Here is a 19,942-nt window from a genome sequence, read left to right as displayed (position 1 = left end):
TTATCATCAATAATAAATAAATGTATTTACTATATTAAGTTATTAATAAAAATAATATTCAATATATTTGTACCTCCAATAAACTCATCAACATGCTTATATTTTGAAACTGCTTTCCACGTATTGAATCCAATGTAGTTTCTCTTATTCTTTTATCTGAAAATTGATGAGAAAATTACATGAATATTGGTTTTTGATGGTACTAAATTATTTTAAAAATACTAAGACTGTTATATATTCAAAATAATGGTAATACTAAGATAATACGACTAAGTTTGAATTTCGTATATCTTATTTCGTTTCAAGTTTATCAATCTTTGATAATGCGTAACTATTTTTGTGATTTGCTAAATTGTTTAAATGCTTATCTTGACTAATGTAAAAAAAATCACATCTGGGGTTAGTTGTAACAAAATTTGAAGCTAGTTATAGAATGCAAGAATGCAATTCTGTCGTTACTACTTGCCCCGTTAGATGTTACAACTAGCCCCAAAACATAAGATAAGTTATAGCACCAAATTTTTTTTGAGAATGATTAATTGTAAAATAATGAACTATAGTTATAAAATTATTTTTACTTGATTCGTTTGGGAAATAGTTACAGCATCTTTCCATCTCATTTCGTAGAAATATAATCAGTAAATTTCATGATATATTAACATTAAAATAACTGTTACAACAACCTCCCAGCCCACTACTAGACAGTAAATTTACCGTATTGCATCTTTACAATATCGTATTTTAGTGAAAATTGTACATAACCCTTGGTATGCATAACAGTGCAGATTTTTTTGTATCACTTTGTTATATAAACCTTAAAGTTAATAATAATCTCATATTTCGAAACATTGTTTGATTTAGTCATTATTAAATTGAGATGTTGCTATTTATAGAGTCTACTATTAGCTTGTAAGCCTAACAATTACGGAGAATATAAAAGTATTTCATATGAAATATGCAAGTTAGTTGCGTTTTGCATGGCTTTGTATGATCAATTTCATTAAAAATAAATGCTTATAATAAGTTACGCTTGCAATAAACACAATATTAACCATAATTTACATTTACGATACGAGATTCTGGGAATGAAGCCTGTCGTAAAAGTTTAATGTTTTTTATGTATAGTAAAGTTATTTTTTGCTGCGGTTTCGTGACTTGTCATTATCTTTCAAAGAGCTTAAAGACTTTGTCTCCGCAATGCGTTCAATAGTGATAATGGATTATTAATACAATATTAGTAATGGAAATACACTTTCAACTCAATGACTTTGTATGATGTGACATGATTTTGTTATGAACATCGGCATTTGAAATATATTTCATTATTAATTTTCCCATTTGCCGCACTGCTGGATACCAGAATGCACAGAAATCAACTAAATTCAAAATGGATATATATACACTTGTACATATATATATATATATATATATATATATATATATATATACATAGGGTAAGACGGGACACAAAGATTCAATTTGACTTTTAGACATAAGAAACAAATAACACATATCCAACGAACCACTATCGAACTATGTTCAGTAAAGTTCTCAGCTAGTTCATCTTTGTAGAAATATGATTTTGCAATTTTCCTAAAATTTGTCATCTGTCCCTTTATACTGAATAGCCGGGGCAAAATGCCCACTATTTTATTTTTAATTTTGAAGAGATTTTATGAATAAATGGCTATATTATTTATGTAATGCAACGCAATCTATTACAACAACAACTGTGAACAACAAATTTAAAAAGTTATAAAGTTTTATTATAATAATAAATACCAATTCTTGCTGTTATGATAAATTTTGCTTGAAGAGCTATATCTCTTATTTATCATAATCAGACTTATCATTTAATTAAGCATAATTACTACAAACAATACAACTTCTGTTTGAAAAACATATTTCAGGTGCCCTTTTTTGACAAGATCATACAAACCTCATCTAGAATTTCGTCAGAAATATTCATCATCAGAGTTGGAATAACTATTAATTTAATTTAATTTTTGTAAACTTGCTTTTTAAACTTGTTCTACTAATTTGTCATTATTCAGACCTTTGGTTCCGTTGGTCCTTTTATCCCCAAGTTATGTAAAAAACTGTTGAATTTAGCTTAAAAATAGCAATATGCCTCATGAAACAGTTAAATAACATATAATTAGAAATTGTATCAGATATCATAAACTAAACAACATTGTTCAAAACCAAAAAAAACTAACAACGAATGTCGACCGATTCATGGCAATGACATCTTTCTTTCTCTCTATTTTAGAACAGAATTGTTAAAAAATACTTTGCTTTACTTATTTTTGAGAAATGAGTGTTAAAAACCAAAAAAAAACTAACAACAAAAGTCGCGCGATTTATGGCAATGGCTGGTTACATCTTTCTTTCTCTCTACTTTAAAATAGTAATGTTAAAAAATACTATGCTTCACTTATTTTTGAGAAACCGTGGTGGACCTTTTTACTTGTGGACCTTTAAGGTCCGCTATACTCTATTGTATAATTCTGATTTTGATGTTGGCATACGTATTGACAAAGTCTAATAATCGTCTAATTCAGAAAAATAAAATCATAAATAATAATAACTATCCAAAAAAAACTTAATCTATATACACAAATAAACATGTATTTAGAGTATATAACGGCAGAAAAACTTTGTATTATTCATTATTTACTTGCACTTGTTATTGTTAATTGCAACCTCATATGAGATTATTTTTAGGCAGAAAAACGTATTAACATATACATCATGCCATTTATACCTTTTATAAATATCATAAACGTAATAGACGTTTTGTTGAAATGCGATTAAATATCAAGAAAATTGCTTTGTTAGCAACCGCCAAAGACCAGGAAGAGTAACAGAATGAATTTCATTCATATCAAAATTTGACAGGAGAGCATCATTGTATGATTCTTTATTACAACGTGAAATAATAACTTATTGTTCAGGTGCGCAAAATAACATGAGAACAAGATAAATTAAATATCTCAGAAGAATTATATATATTCTAAACTAAACTCCTAATGTGACAAAAACTATTGCATGTTATTGTATTCATTTGTACATTGAACCAGCTATACTAAATAGCCTATATTGTTCAAAGTGACACTACACATGTTTCTATCACTTGACTTTCAAGTCTAATTTGGGCTTTCAATTACGATAATATTTAAAGAATAGAATTTAAAAAAATACATATAAATTGTCTGACAAACAAAATTATCTTACTTCGTTCTATTACTATGTTATCTTACTATTGAAAGCTAATCGGTATTACTCATTTAGCATTTTAAATGTCGTCAATATATATAAAGTATGACTTTAATCAATCGAATTCAACGTAAAATTTGCCAATGTAGAGTTTAAAATAAATATAAGAGATCAGAAAAAATATATAGAAGAAACTGCAATTGATCATGACAAGGAAAGATAGTTACAAAAGCATTAACAACTAAGTGGAAAACTAGCAAAATATAATAAATGACTACCAAGATTTCAAAGCTTTAAGCACCATTTTTGTGAGCATAATCAAAATTTCAGATTCATACGACCTTTTTTAAATACAAAATACTAGATTGTTCATGCGCTATGCCCATCAACTAATCTTGCCCGATTGGTTTATACCGACTTTTATTGTCAGAAATATAAATAACACAACACAATCATTTAAACAAAACTTATTAATATAATATAACAATATATAACAAAACATATTTTTTTGAACAAAGTTAACAAAAAATCTCTGTGAAACCTTTTTTTTTGCATTGAATTTTCCTTTCCGTTTCTCTTTTATATGATGTCTTATTTAAGTTAGATTTTGCTTTATCTGTTTAATTCACACCCAAAAGGCACAAGACCCACAACCACATGTCGCAACAATATCCAACGAGACTTTTGAAAACAAATCATCGTTATGATTGAGCTAAACTATCTATAGTAAACTGGTAATTAACTATTAAAGTTCAACTTACAGCAAAATTACGAACAAAGTGATCTATATGTATACAATTAACTATAACTAATACAATTAACGATCTATTGTATACAATTAACAGTTATTTTCCCAAGAAACTATTTTTGACTCTTTAAAAGCAATGCGCTCTACAGATCAAGTTATTGTAGGATGCATACTGAATGCAATAATGGGAACATGTTCAAGCAAACATACCACTTCTTTCTCCCTTTAGACCCTATGTCAAAATCAGTATAGTTCAGCTGTTATGGTACTACAGTACTCTTTTTGTGTTAGACTATCAAGACTAAAAAATATATTTTAAATCTATTACCCGATCTGATAGATGTTTCAAAAAATTATAAATAACACGTATTATTCAATTAATTATAAACATTAAATTTGATTTTTTCGCCACTATTTATTTATTTATTTGTTTATTCAAGTAATCAATACATAATGATTAACATTATAGCATGGTTCACTTTGAAACAATTACAGAAAATGAATTTTTTAATACAAAATAAGGATTTTAAAAATTGAAAAACAATCGACGTAATAATGGTTAACAAACAATCATGCGTTATTAATAGACGAGCCTAATTTTAGTATTGCATGAGTATAGCGTTTTCGCATCAAGATTTTCTGCAATGAGAAGAAAACATTGCTGTCTCCCCTATGTCCCAAAGTTCTCCGAGGAATTAAACAATTAAAATGATATGAAAGATTTACAATATTTTTTCAATCCCAAAAGAACAAATAAATTGTATGGCCAATTTATTAGAGCAGGCAAAGTCCCGTAACGCCAGACAGCACCTAATACCGGACACTCTATTTAACACGTATTATTTGAACGAGTATACATCTTTTTATATCAAAATACAATTGAAAGGGGCGCGGAGGGCACACAGGTGCAGGATCACCCGCCAAGACTCACCCGTGACGCACACGGCCACGGCGGGAGCAACTCTTTGCTGTTTTAGGCGCAAAATCACGGCATCACCTAAATATCAATGGAAGTAATTCTAGTGTATTTATGCATTTATATTTGAGTGACATTCAAAAATAAAAGTAGTGCTTGATTGATATCCGTAAAATGGTAGAATATTATTAGATCTTTTAACCAATTTTAGTAGGTGCCATCAAATGAACGAAAATGTCTGTCTCTTAGCACCGGACACTAAGTCGCCCCTTAGCACCGGACAGTAAACATGTTGATATTTCTTGTGAGAGTCGACGTAATTTTTTTTGATTATTCAATTTTGTTCTGTATGAGTCCTAACGGTCACTACATACCCCAATTTTTCGTATTTCCTAGTCAAAGAATGAAAATCTTATGATGAATGTTCCAGCTGAGAGCATCGGTATTGCCCAGCCAAAAGGGTGGATAAACAGTGATTTTTTTGCACTATCTAAGAATATTCGTCAAACACTCCAGAGTGTGGAGATGGCTACCTACGTGTTCAATATTGGTAATTTTGAAATGTCCGGTACTAAGTGCCACTTTGTAAAATCATATTTCTTGTTACCAAAGTTTGATTGATAGTACTATTTATTTTTAGCAAATGTTGCGTTTTTGTTAATTTAGCTTGATTTCTAACTTTGTTATCTAACATAAGTCATAATTTAATAAATTCATAAATAACCTTAGGTTTCCGGCACTCGGGGACTTCCCCCTATTACATATTTGTCGAATTAGTAAAGAGCCGAGTATTTAAATTTCTGGTGAGAAGTTCAAGATGTGAGATGGTTAGGCGCCTCTGTAATTTACACTGTTGATTGAGAGTTATATAATGCGATGCCATTTAATATACGACCGGATATTGTGAACGGGCATGCGATACGCGCAATTCAAGAATTATAACTTCACGAATGTATATTATATGCGGGATATGAAATCAAGTTTTTGCTAAAGATCGGTTCTGTTGTGAAAAGGCACGTAAACATGTAATTCTGTTGTCAGATGTCACCGCAAATAGCGACCATTGCTCTACATGACTTAAATTATTCCCCTGGATATAATTTTTGAGTCATGAGTATCCGTTAATTAATCTGATTATGATTTAATTACAATGTCGTATAAACCAGAATACAAAATATTGATATACTGCAATCATGACGACTCATTTCTAAATTAATTAAGGAAATCCCGTCGAATAACTCAGAACGACTGAAGGTATTTTAATACTTATAATAAATTATAAATTTATAATTGAAAAATCATAAAAGAATAATAAACTAGGTGCAAGCAGCAATTTGCTCTAAGACAAGTAGCCTGAACTCCTCTATAAATGTATAATAATTGACATCAATAATATTTGTAATTTAGTAACTTCCAAAATGGTGACGATAAAATTTATAAATGTTGATTTTAAAAAAAGTTCGCCTTTTACTCAAATCTAGTTAATGCAATTTCCGGTCGATAGCTAACACACCTTCTTATCAACAAACTTATAACATCTGTAATTGCATTACCTATAATGCACAAACACGGTGAATGTTCTAAAAGTGCGGTCCATTATTCCAAACTTTTATAAATTTTTATAATTAAACCACTTGCCGTAGACCTTTAATATTTACATTATTTGATTAGATAATGAACTTGTTCGAACTTATTTTAATATTATTATATTGGCAATAAAGCAGCTATCTTCATGACATTGAAAGTTTTTACCTGAAAGTTGCTACCCCTGGTAGAAGAGGTAGCTGAGAGTTTGATGGGACTAATTGTTCACTTCTAAAAGAAAAGTCCGCGTAACAACATGTGTAATGAATAATACATAAATATATTATTTAATTATAACTTAGTGATTATAATGCAGCAAATGCATAATATATAAACAAATCAGTGTTTAATACAGTCCACAGCTACAAAGGTTGAATTATAAACCAACAACCTGAGTTATTTAAGGAGAGTTTTAATAAATTCCATAACCACATAACGCATTTACAGAACCCTATCAATATAATACATTTCATAAAAATAGTAAAATAAAATTTTCTACAATTATTTAGCAAACAATATTCAGCACAATTCCCAACTTCGGTATCTTCCTGAAAGATATTAATACTTTTTGAAAACTTGAACGAAAAATGTTGCACATATCTGTTAATTGTAAAAAAAAACAGCTCGGTTGATCGTAGAAAAAAAAATTAATCAACGTTATTAGACAAGGAATCCAATTTTGACTTACACACATACACTCACACAAACATCTTCCAATTTTGATATGAAACAATTCAAAATGACTTAAAACGTCAAGAAAATATAATAATTGAATTTTAAGATACGGACAAATTGAACTTTTTAGCAAAAACAAGAATTTTCTCTTCGAAGGGTCAAAAATATGAACTATTTTCTAATCGAGCTAATAATATTGTTTTAACAAGGTATGGTACACTGCCAATAATAAATTACCGTTTAAAAGTATTGTTGTTGTCAAGTTTTTTGAATATAAAAAGTATAGTGATTCCATTTTCATTAATTTTGGGGAAATATACCAATGTTAGGCTATCAAGACAAAAAAATATATTTTAAATCTATTATATCTGTTATATGAGAAAATAATAAATAACACGTATTATTCAATTAATTATAAACTTCAAATTTGATTTTAGCCACTATTTATTTATTTATTTGTTTATTCAAGTAATCAATGCATAATGATTAACATTATAGCATGGTTCACTTTGAAACAATTTCAAAAATTAAATTTTTAATACAAAATAAAGATTATAAAAATTGGAAAACTATAATTTAAGTCTTTGTTTTCAAATAGAATAGAGCGAGGCTTAAAGTTTCGCTGGTAAAAAGGTCCACCACTAATATCTCAATAAACAATAGAGTTAAGATTTTTTTAACAACAATATTTGAAAGTAGAGGAAAAACGATTTATATAACCTCTAACACCTGAAAAGGACCAACTGAACCTTTACCCTGCCAAAAGTGAAAATAATTAAAAATAGCGTATACAAAATTTTACAAGAGATAATTTAAACAAATAGTTATTCCAATTCCTGATGGATATTTTTGACGAAATACAGATCAAGGTTATTTACCGAGTTATATCTGTAAAAAAACACCATTATGGGTGCATTTATATGCACCCATAAAATTTATATTTTGTATTGGTTGAATAATGTCGCTATTATTTTGTAAAATTCTTTAAAATTAAAATATGAATTGAAACCTCATTTACCCCCGGGCCGTCTCAATTAGCCACCTTTCGGGGTAAAAAAACAGGTTACAAATTAAAAAAAAAACACAAAAAACTCATTCTCAATGATGAATTAGCTGGGAGTTTTACTGAACATAGTCAGATAGTTGTTTGATATGCGTTATTTAATGTCATATATTTGATTTGATTTCACAATAAAATTGCTCAAAGTCAAATTAGAACCTTTGTGCCTCATCCAAACCTATATTAGTTTTGCTAAAATGATTTAAAACAGAATGAAAAGTCATAAATATTTGTGCAATTGAACAAGTGATAATGTAAATAAGAAATCAAAATGCACTGAGCACTGAATCTTCTACTATGGTATACAACAATACCGATCTTGATATTATTTTCTTGGAATCACTCGATATTTTGAAAGTAGAGGAAAAACGATTTATATAACCTCTAACACCTGAAAAGGACCAACTGAACCTTTACCCTGCCAAAAGTGAAAATAATTAAAAATAGCGTATACAAAATTTTACAAGAGATAATTTAAACAAATAGTTATTCCAATTCCTGATAAATATTTTTGACGAAATACCAGATCAAGGTTATTTACCGAGTTATATCTGTAAAAAACCACCATTATGGGTGCATTTTATATGCACCCATAAAATTTATATTTTGTATTGGTTGAATAATGTCGCTATTATTTTGTAAAATTCTTTTAAAATTAAAATATGAATTGAACCTATTTACCCCCGGGCCGTCTCAATTTAGCCACCTTTCGGGTAAAAAACAGGTTACAAATTAAAAAAAAAAATACAAAAAACTCATTCTCAATGATGAATTAGCTGGGAGTTTTACTGAACATAATCAAATAGTTGTTTGATATGCTGTATTTAATGTCATATATTTGATTTGATTTTCACAATATAATTGCTCAAAGTCAAATTAGATCTTTGTGCCTCATCCTAACCTATATTATTTCTGTTAAAATGATTTAAAACAGAAATGAAAAGTCATAAATATTTGTGCAATTGAACAAGTGATTAATGTAAATAAGAAATCAAAATGCACTGTGCGCTGAATCTTCTACTATTGTATACAACAATACCGATCTTAATATTTATTTTCTTGTAATCACTCGAATCAATCTCGTTATAATAATAAGAATTTATTAAAAATTAATTCATTTTTTGCATTATATTAACATATTTTATTTTTTTTATATTTGTGAATTTCACACTTCGCTATTCTTTATGCTGATTCTATATTCATTATGCTGTATACAAAAATACTAACTTATAAATAGACGAAACTATAAATATTGTGAAGCATTAAAATTAGATGTATGATATAAACATTCATATATCAATGCTATTCTGTATTATATAATATGTTTTGTTGTTCTATATTATATTGGAACATGATCTGTATTGTGAAAAAATAAACAACTTTCTTTGCCGGCTATTGTGATTGAATCCACAAAAATACTCTAAAGTCTTATAGTATAATAAATATGTTATAAAAATATAACTACTTGTTTCACAGTTTATAGAGACGCGGCCAGAAAAGAATTGGCTCTTTGCCAGACATTTCAATCAATAAAAGAATTGTTTTAGTGTTGTGCGAGCTTACAGCTGTTTTCATTGACCTCATCAGAGATTTTCAACGCTTGAAATCAAAAGTTCAAGTTTGAAGGCTGTCGCGGTTTATTTTCGAAATAAAAAAAAGTATGTAACGACTTTTCACCGAAACCACTTTTGTGGTCGATGTCAATTCGGAAGTGAAGTTTAGTGAACAAAATTATCTTTCGATAGCTTATGAGCGATTAGGAATTCTTACTAATTAGTAAGACTACTAATACTAATACTAATATTGGTATTTATACCAATATACGAAATACGGACTAAATGACCCAGTAGCCTTATAAAATATTGGCTAGTTTTAAATAACATTTGCGCGACTGTGTAACATGAAGAAAGCTATAATAATGTGTTGTGTCTTCTCGCAGAAATCAGTTTACTTTGAACGTGGTTTTGTCATGTTTTTTGGAGCCTTATTTATTTATATTTGCAATTATTTCTATTAAAATCAATAAACTTGTACCGGTACTAGCTATTTCGAATAATTTCATTGCAATTATCAGCTGTTTGGTGAAATTTTTATTATTTATTTATTTTCGGACAAAACAACAGGTGAGGGGCCTTCCATTTGTCACGTGAGCGATTATTAGAAGAGGAAAAAGAAGGTGAAAATTGATGACAAACGAGAATATAGATTCAAAGAAGGAAAATCTAAAAAATACAACATTCTATTTATATATCATTAATTTATGTTATTTTCCATTATCAAATGGATTTCATCCAAATGAAATTCTTCAGGTGCAGTATAATCATTTATAGCATTTATTATAAAAACTTATTATATAATTTATAATACGAATATGTTAAAACTTAATGCAATACCATTGTAAATTCTTCTATATAAAATTCTTCTATTACTAAGAATTTTTTGACTCCTCTCCCCATTGATGGTGCGTGGTGATATTTAAAATTACCAACCCCCCCCCCCCTACAAACACCACGTGTACTTTTAGTATATATTAACTGATAAACCGCATATGCATTCATATATATTTAATACATTTATAAATAAAAATTATTTCATTTATTTATTTATTAACATTTATATTATATAATTCATTAATTCTTATATAAATTTTAATCCATCTACCCCATATTCATTTAATGAGCGTTATTAATAAAATAGCAAAATGACCGCAAATGAATAAATGCAAGTTGAAAAATTGATCTAATAATTTTATCATATCAACAATATATTTATAGTAACTATTTAATCATCGTAATTGAGCAATTATGTGGTTTAGTCAAAAGACAATTTCTACCGTTAATTATTTAATTATTCAGATCTTATCAAAAAGATAATAATAACAGATAACAAGCAAATCTTAATTAGCTAAAATAATATACACAAGGAAGTCTTGAGGTTCTCCATTCTTTGACCTTACTTATAATATTCAAGATTTTAATTATCGATGTTCAAGTAATTTATCACTTTGTAACGGCACCGATAAAGATTTATAACATTTAGACATAATCCATGGAATATTTCTCAAATTATGTAAAAGGCGTGCATTACTGAAAAACGTTTAACATCAGGTCAAAAGAATTGATCTGTGGTCTAGATAAAACTCAACTATGGATTCCCATACAAGACGAATCAACAAGCCATTATGTAGATTGTTAAGTTTTCAAGATTATCAATCAATTTTCAAATAAAAATGAATTTAAAAAACTATAAAATGTGAAGAAACTCAATTCCTGTCTCGTTAGATAAATGCTTATTACTAACGCATTAATAGAAATAGTTAGTTGAAGTGATTTTTAGAAAATTAAAATTAAATATTTAATTGTTACTGCAAAAAAATACTTGAACGATTCATTCCTAAACCTAATATTTATATTTAGATAATATCCTTTGTTTTACTTCAAAGGTTTTTTAATTTTCGAATTATATTTAGAATATATATCTACAACTGATAATGAAGAAGAGTTGAAGAAGTTTATTAAAATTGAGATCTATCGAGTAATATATGAACTTTTTCAATTATGACCTAAGTTCAACGATTAATTACGAAGAAATGGCTTAACTGGCATTTACGATAAATTAATCAACATGATTTTCATCAAACATCTTCATAATAAACTTTGAGTTTTTCAATTCGGAGTAGTATGTTCTGAAGAAACGATGATAAAATGTTCGATCTTAATAGGTCAGGTTTCATATGACCTGGGAACAACTTAAGTGTCACTAATTTTTTGAGACATATGAGATAAGATATATGAATACCTATTAATTAAAATAATTTACTGTTTGTTTTTTTTCTGCAAAATGTAGTAATAGATTATCGTGAGCCAGAACTATTTTAAATATTATTCAAGTATCTATCGTTGACCAATAAACTATTGGATATCTTTAGCGCTAAATCAATCCATATTTAGACTATTTTTTTATTATTATACACGTGATACACCATTTTACCGATTTACCCCCCTCGATCTCACAATTCGTCAACATGGTTAATTAATAAAGCCTTGTCTAGCATTATAACAATTAAAACTCTAATGAAATACTCACCCAAATCTTTTCATATATTACCATGTTATGATGAGTTTGGAACAAAACAAATGTTGTAAGAGCATATCTCACGACATTCGCCTAAGAATCGTTCCTAAGGAAAACCGTAGCGAATCTGCATCAGTAAACTATTAGGTACAAAAGATATGCAAATGTGCTCACCTTCGACTTATACGAATATTATTGCTAATGGGAAATTGTTACCCATCATCAACGAAGATTTTAGTATGAGAGCAGTAGAAGATTGAAAAGTTGATTATGTACTTCAAAATTAATTAAACTTTTTTCTGAGATTCATGCAATATATTTTATGGGTCATATAGGACACTCAGTGTTCATTCGAATCTTATATGTTAAAATAATTAATTTAAACCTACCTAATGTAAACGGTAATTTCTTATAAAATATTAATATTAGTACCTGTTGCACAATATTCATTAAAAAATAAAATAAGGAACTTAAAAGCATAAGGAATGATCTCCCGAATTTATTAAGTTTTTTTTTTACTTTTAAGGTACTTTTAATTATATTTAATACATATTTCCCAAACAAAATTCTACCTATTTTTGATATAATATGAAACTGCATACTTTTCAAATACACAATATGAGTGAAACGACACTGGCACAAATAATATTTCAGTTCCAAATTCGAGATCATCTTTTTAAATAGAATTTTTTTGGCTATACTTTAAATTTAAAGTGTTCATCAAGGATTAAGAGAACACATCGTCATGAAATGTAAAAGAAAACACCTGTACTCTTATAAAATGAGTTTTCAAAAAGTAGAAAAATTTATAGACTACCCTGCATATAAACTTGTGGTTAGAGAATAAATGTTTCAACATATTCAAATTGTAAAACTGATACAAAAATTATATAAATATACAATTTTTAATTCGAATTTAAAAATGTAAAATCTAACTACCCAACTAATGTTTTCAATGTCAGCGATGTGAGTAACTTCAAAGTGTTTAACAATACTGTTAGTATAAGTAACGGCCCTGTAGTATTTTTCCTCGTTCCGGAAATTATTGAATTAAATATTATAAACACTAAAATGAAAGGCAATAATATGCTTTAGTCATTTTCGACTTAATGTTCCAGTGAGAATACGGTAAAGATTTTTAATTGTATTCGTACCAGAACTTCATCTTCGATTGATCATCAGTTGGGAAGAAAATTTATTTAACCCAGCTAACCAGACAAAATGTGTTACCTAATGTATGATAAAAAAATTACATTCACAAAAACGTGAAATTCTATTATTTCTATTTATCTCTAGTTCGCACAGTATTAAAATATGAATAAAAATATGTTCAAATTTTTTTACGTAATTATTACAGGCACTATAAAATATAATTTTATCATGTAAAAGAGGTGTCCATTAATCACGAGGCTTGAAAAGGGGGAGAGCTTAATATATCATAAAATATCATTTAAGGAACGAGAAGATCTGGTAAGATATCACGTGTGTTTATTTGTTACCCGAATTTAAAAAAATCTTTTTTTTTAAATTCCCATTATTTAACGTTTTTGGCAGATAATAAAAATACACAAGATGTTTGGTAAGAGAAGCGGGATTTATTTTCAAATATTATCTCGTATCACCAAGGGGGATTTATTTTCAAATATTATCTCGTATCACCAAGGGGGTCCAAAAATCCTTAAAAATCGATCACGTGATTAATGGACGCCCCCAAACATAAATATTAATTATTCAAACCTGACGTTTTTTATTCAAATTACCTCACTGTCATTTTTCTATAATTTAATCTTATATATAAAAATGAATCGCAAAATGTAAGCGCATAACTCAACAATGCCTGGACCAATTTGGCCATTTTTTTTTTTTAAATGTTCGTTGATGTTCAAGGATGGTTCTTACGGAGAGAAAAAATCGAATAATTGTCGGAAAAACCATAAAAACAGCCCTTTTCTTTTACTCATACAAACGTTTTCTAACTAAAACGTGGAATCAATTTAAGCTTTTATTGCTATTATATAAAGTCCATATTAAATTACAAGCACTCACTGTATACTTCTTCTAAACGATTATTCGTGTCTTGATAAATCTTTCTGAAGTGTGTTAAGAAAATTTTCTATGATGTATGTGTTTATAAAGTATTATTATTGCCAAAAAGCAGCTGAGATGTGCCAGAAATTGAAATAATATAAAATATAGTATATGTATGGCAGATTGAATAAAACACATATGAACAGGATATGACAAATTAATTCACTTAAAATATGAAATTAAGTATTAATCAGGGCCGGTCCTAGCTTTAATACAATGCATGCGAAAAATACGAGCGTATGCCTTAGGGGGCGCCAACACAAGATTCGGATATGAAATTTTCAATTAGTTTTTTTTTTCAATATATAATTTCTTTGCATCTTTTACTAATTATTCCACAATATTTATAAAATTCGTAAATATTTCTTTTATAACAACAAATGGGTAAGTAAAGATGAATACATACAATTAGGCCCTCACGATATCGATTAGGAGAAGTTTGAGATGCAATTTTGGATATCTTTAATAATAAAAAATGAAATTAATTCAATCCAACATGAAGTATCAGTGTTATATTATGGTTAAGGTTATGTTATAGCGTTGAAAAGACTTCAATTTCCAATTTAGTGTGGGAATTGAGACTCATCATTTTATTTAAAGCAGTTCTACATTTAACATCGCATCTTCGTGAAGAGTAATTTAAAAAACAATAATTATTATTTTTAGGTAAACGGTAAATATTAGTATATTATATTAAAATATTGTAGACATGGGTACAGGACAACGTCTGTCGGGTTATCTAGTTTAATTATAAAAATTTAATTCATAATAATTTTCAGTGTTCAAGATGAATCGATTTGAAATATGAACATGACATCTGAAAATTTTTGAGTTATATTACTTTTTTGCGAGAATACGATATGTTGAAATATTGCATTTGCTTTTATAATTTATTATATTTAAAAAATATAATACGTAATATAATAAAATGTATATATCAACATGAAAATATCAACAAAACTTAAAAAAAATTCAGGCACTCCATTATTTTTTCATTAACTCTCTATCATGGAAAAAATGTAACTAGTTCAACTAAACACATTTTTAGCACACATTTTTTTTTCAATTTTCAGAGCCTTTTATTGATACATGATAGAACATTCATGTCCTCGTTCAAATCGAATTTAATAAAATTAGATAATTTTACTAAAAAAAATCCAACTATAAGTCTTACTAAGGTATTTCAAGCAATAATTTAGACGACAATAATATATTGCACATATTAATTTTGCATTTGCTAAGTTATAAATTATGCCGAAGTCCCGATATATATTACTGATTATAAACTCAATAATGCAAGCACATTATTGGTATAATATTAAAAAACAACTAAAAATGCACATTTAAAATTAACTACTATACATCAGTTACAACAAAAAAAGTAATTGATAAACCATAATGCAATGATTTATTAGAACGTTCTACAGTATAACTATCATAAATAAATCACATATAAAATAAAATGCAACAAAACAAATTATATTGATTTATAACAAAAATGTCGATGAGGTGATAACAAGTACAGGGGCAGTTCTTTTTAAATGCGATTATACATGCTTGTCCGTTCATCATCGCGAAACGCGATTTGCATAAACTAAACTAACACTCGCCAAGGCCTATTCTATTAACTCGATTTGAGATTGATAGATAGTGCGTTTTGCGTACGGCAACCGCACATTACGCAGATAACTAGAATTTGTTATTAGCCGGAGGTGCACATATCGTACAGCCATTTAATGCGTAGGAAAGGGGCTGGGGCGCGAATACAAGGAATGGGTTTCCAGAAAAATATTAACAGTTTAGGAGGCGTTCATTAATCACGTGATCAAGGAATCTCCCCTCCCCTTTGATAATACATGGTGATATTCAAAATTATCCCCCCTCCCTCACCAAACATCACGGGCATTTTTAGTTACGTGAAAAAACTGTAAAATTTTTGATTTTTTTTTGAAAATTTTCGAAAATTAACCCCCCTCCTCATCCAAACATTACGTGTATTTTTAGTTAGGTGAAAAAACTGTAAAATTTTTGATTTTTTTTGAAAATTTTCGAAAATTAACCCCCCCCCCTCCACACCCAAACATCGCGTGTATTTTTAGTTACGTGAAAAAACTATAAAATTTTTGAATTTTTTCAAAAATTTTGAACTTCTTTTAAAAAATTAGTCAAAAAATGAATACATGTGATATCTTACTATACCCCTCCCTCCCCCACGTAATATTTCGTGTTTTTTTGTCATAATTAATTATGACTCATTAATTATTTATCCAAAAATAGTTTAAGATTAATTTTTTATCCAAAGAAATTGGTATTGTAATATTTTTGTTTGATTGTTATAGCATGGGGTAGTAATTCATACGATTAGATCAAACACATTTTTAAAGTTCTTCTTGGAAGACAACTTTTCTAGGAAAATTTGTATTTTTATTATGTTATGTATAAATTTAATTAAGGGTAATTTACTATAAAAAGTAAGGGAGACTAGGTACGGTTGTGGCAGGGTTCGGTAGTGACAGTCGCCAAAATAGATAAACTATACTGATTTTGTGATTTGGTCCAAACAAAGAAGGATGAAGTACATTTGTTTGGAAAAGTTTCCATTATTGCATACGAAAAAGAAAGGAAAAGTAAAGTTCAATACAAAAAAAAGATTTCACAAGGATTTCTTGTTAACTTTGTTTAAAAAATTATGTTTTGTTATATATTGTTATATTATATTCATAATGAGTTTAAAAAGATTATGCTGTGCCGTGTTACATATTTCTGACGAAAAGTCGTTATGGACCATTTTGGTGAAATAAGCAAAAAAGTTGAAGCTTTTAAATCTAAATTCTAAACTAAATTATTATATGCATAATAATAACATTAGAAAAAAAGAAATAATATTCAATATTAATGGGTTGTTTTGATATCTATTTTATCTGCGTCCCTTTATATTATTTACTCTTTTAAAAAAATACTTGGGCTCATAAAACGACGTTTTGAAAAATGAAAGTGAAATGTAGTAGATGTTGCTTATAACAATAAGCTAAGCATACATAGCCTCCAAAATTAGATTTTATTGTCAATGTTAGTTTCGATAAAAATCGCGAATTTTTGGATACATACTTCAAAACATATATCAACTCTCTTATTTATACGAGAGCTTTTGCGTGTGCAGTGCAATATAAATAAACTGCATAAAATCAACATTTATAATGAACACGTGGCAAAACTCAAACGGCAAAAGAGCATTTGAAGAGATGCATATTTTGACACTTTTATTGTGATATGTTTCGAAACCGTAACTCAAAAGCGTGATTGAGATTCTAAAAGAAGTTTATGTTTGAAATTTGCCAAATCGTACGTTAATTATTTATGGCAAGAAAAACACCGGCCAGAGATACAAATAAGTAAGTTTTTCATTCAATAACAAATCAAGCAAAAAGCTCTGAGCGTGGTCTTGTTTAATTTATGGAAGTATTAAATATAATGAAGTTAATTAATATAAAGAAACGCAATCAAGAATATCCCGCATTTTCACTAGTTCTTTTTTTAATACAAGACGTTTTTAATTGATTTCATCGATTCTATCATAGGTTCGACAAATATATAATAGAATGAGTATTCAAACACGGTGTTATTTAACATAACGATTTAATGATGCATCCTATATATTCGGTCAGTATTTATATATTCAACATAATACTAGTGTTTCTGAGATATTTGAAAATGAATATCAAGATTTCTGAGTAGGGTAGTAGGACTTGAAGGTCCACGGGTAAAAAAGTTCACCGCCCATATCTCAAAAACGTACGTATCGTTTAACAACAATATTTGAAAGTAGAGGAAAAAAAGTATATAACCAGCTATCACCTAATCGGGAGATAAACAGCAATGTTTGAAAATCCATAACAAAAGTATATTCTTACGTTTTTTTGGTTGTGAGTACTGTTGTTTAGTTTAAGAGATATAATAGAATTTTTAAGTATTCCTTATTTAATTTTTTCATGACATGTATAATTAATTAGATTCAACAGTTTCTTTTATACAATCTCTATAAAAACCCGCATCTGGGTGGGGTAGAAAAGACCAAATAAACATTTACCCTAGTAAAAGTGTAAATAATAATAATAGTAAATAAAAATGTAAATTATGATAAAAAAGCAATTTTACAAGAGATAAAATAAATAGTTATTCCAACACTGCTGATATATATATTTCTGACAACAAAACAAGGTTATTGACAGTGTAATCTCTGTAAAAAATGTACCCATGAAATGTATCATATGCATTGGTTGAATAATGAAGCTATTATTTCGTTAAATCCCTTTAAAATTAAAAATAATACATTGAACCTGTTTGCCCCCTGTCTGTCCCATGTCCCATTTTACCTCACCTACGGGGCAAAAAGGACCAAGTAATTGATTTTTGAAAAAAAAAATCTGTTTCCGAAAAACAGAAAAAAACATATTACTACGATGAGAAATTAGCTGAAAGTTTGACTGGACATAGTACCTTATTTTCATTTTTAAATTAGATTCAACAGTTTTTTATTATAACCCCTATAAAAGCTTACATGTGAGGTAAACAATAAGAAAATAGTAAATAGAAAACGAAATCGAGTTAAAAAAAAAGGATTAAAATTTTGTAAATAAATCAGTGCGGAATTCTCACTACTTTTTTTGGTGGTTTCAAAAAAGATTGATGCAAATAGAATGAAAGAATGACAAGGAAAATTAAATAGGCTATCTTATGTACATACCAACGTGGCAGTCAAATTAACAAAACATCACCCCGATAAACGTTAACAGTCACGCTAGCCCTACATAAGATAACCAGGAAGCTAGCATGCTTTTCCTAAAGTTTCATAACGGCTATTTCTTATAGCAAAAGTGTAAAAAAATATGTATAACAAAGACCAAGCGCTGAAATTTATACAATAATAATAATAATCATCTACCCCTTAGCTGAGTTGGAAAATTCACCCACCAAAGCATATTTCGCACTTTTCAATAAATGTCGTTATTATTCGATAGCGTGCGATTTTGGCCACAAATGATAATTTACTGTCAAATATATCCTGCGCTATAAATTTGTCGAAGACATATATATTCCATGAAGCCAGTCTCTGAATATATATTTTTTGATTTGAGAAATATTTATATCCGTATTATAAAATGCATTATATATTATGTATTCCTGCTAACTAAATATAGATAGCTAAGCTCAAACAAATGTATGTTGTATTTGAAGTAGAAGCAGCACTGGCTACTCCTATTATTGCCATTTACATGTCATATGTAATTTAAAATTTAACTATATTATCTTTAAATTTATTAGATGTCGACTAAAGACAGTTGTAAATTATATGGTAAAATAATAAAAATATAAATAGCTATATCGAAGAAACAAGAAATGAGTCATATAATATAGTTATACAATAAAGTACATATTGTATCATGTAGTAAAGAGTCAAATGATCATAAAAAGCCCATAAGTGTACAGTTTAAATAAACAGAACATCGTGTTTTATTGAAGACGACAGCTAAATATAAGATTCATAAGACTATACACAAATTCTTTTAAATTTTTTGTA

General features: G+C 28.2%; 1 protein-coding gene across 1 annotated transcript in view; it reads right to left on the bottom strand.

Moving 5' to 3' along the window:
* Window positions 1–19,942, bottom strand: part of LOC113375009 — a 35,291-nt gene that overhangs the window by 9,449 nt on the left and 5,900 nt on the right. Inside the window, exon 3 of the mRNA XM_026614963.1 lies at window positions 74–156. Within this exon, the coding sequence (XP_026470748.1) occupies window positions 74–156 (83 nt within the window). The remainder of the gene's footprint in view (window positions 1–73; window positions 157–19,942) is intronic.

Source organism: Ctenocephalides felis, unplaced genomic scaffold, assembly GCF_003426905.1.
Source record: "Ctenocephalides felis isolate EL2017-DRISC unplaced genomic scaffold, ASM342690v1 CF-g0.4_SCAFFOLD_01886, whole genome shotgun sequence".
NCBI lineage: Eukaryota > Metazoa > Arthropoda > Insecta > Siphonaptera > Pulicidae > Ctenocephalides > Ctenocephalides felis.
The sequence above is the reverse complement of the archived record's forward strand: the minus strand, read 5'-3'. Positions and strand labels throughout refer to the sequence as shown.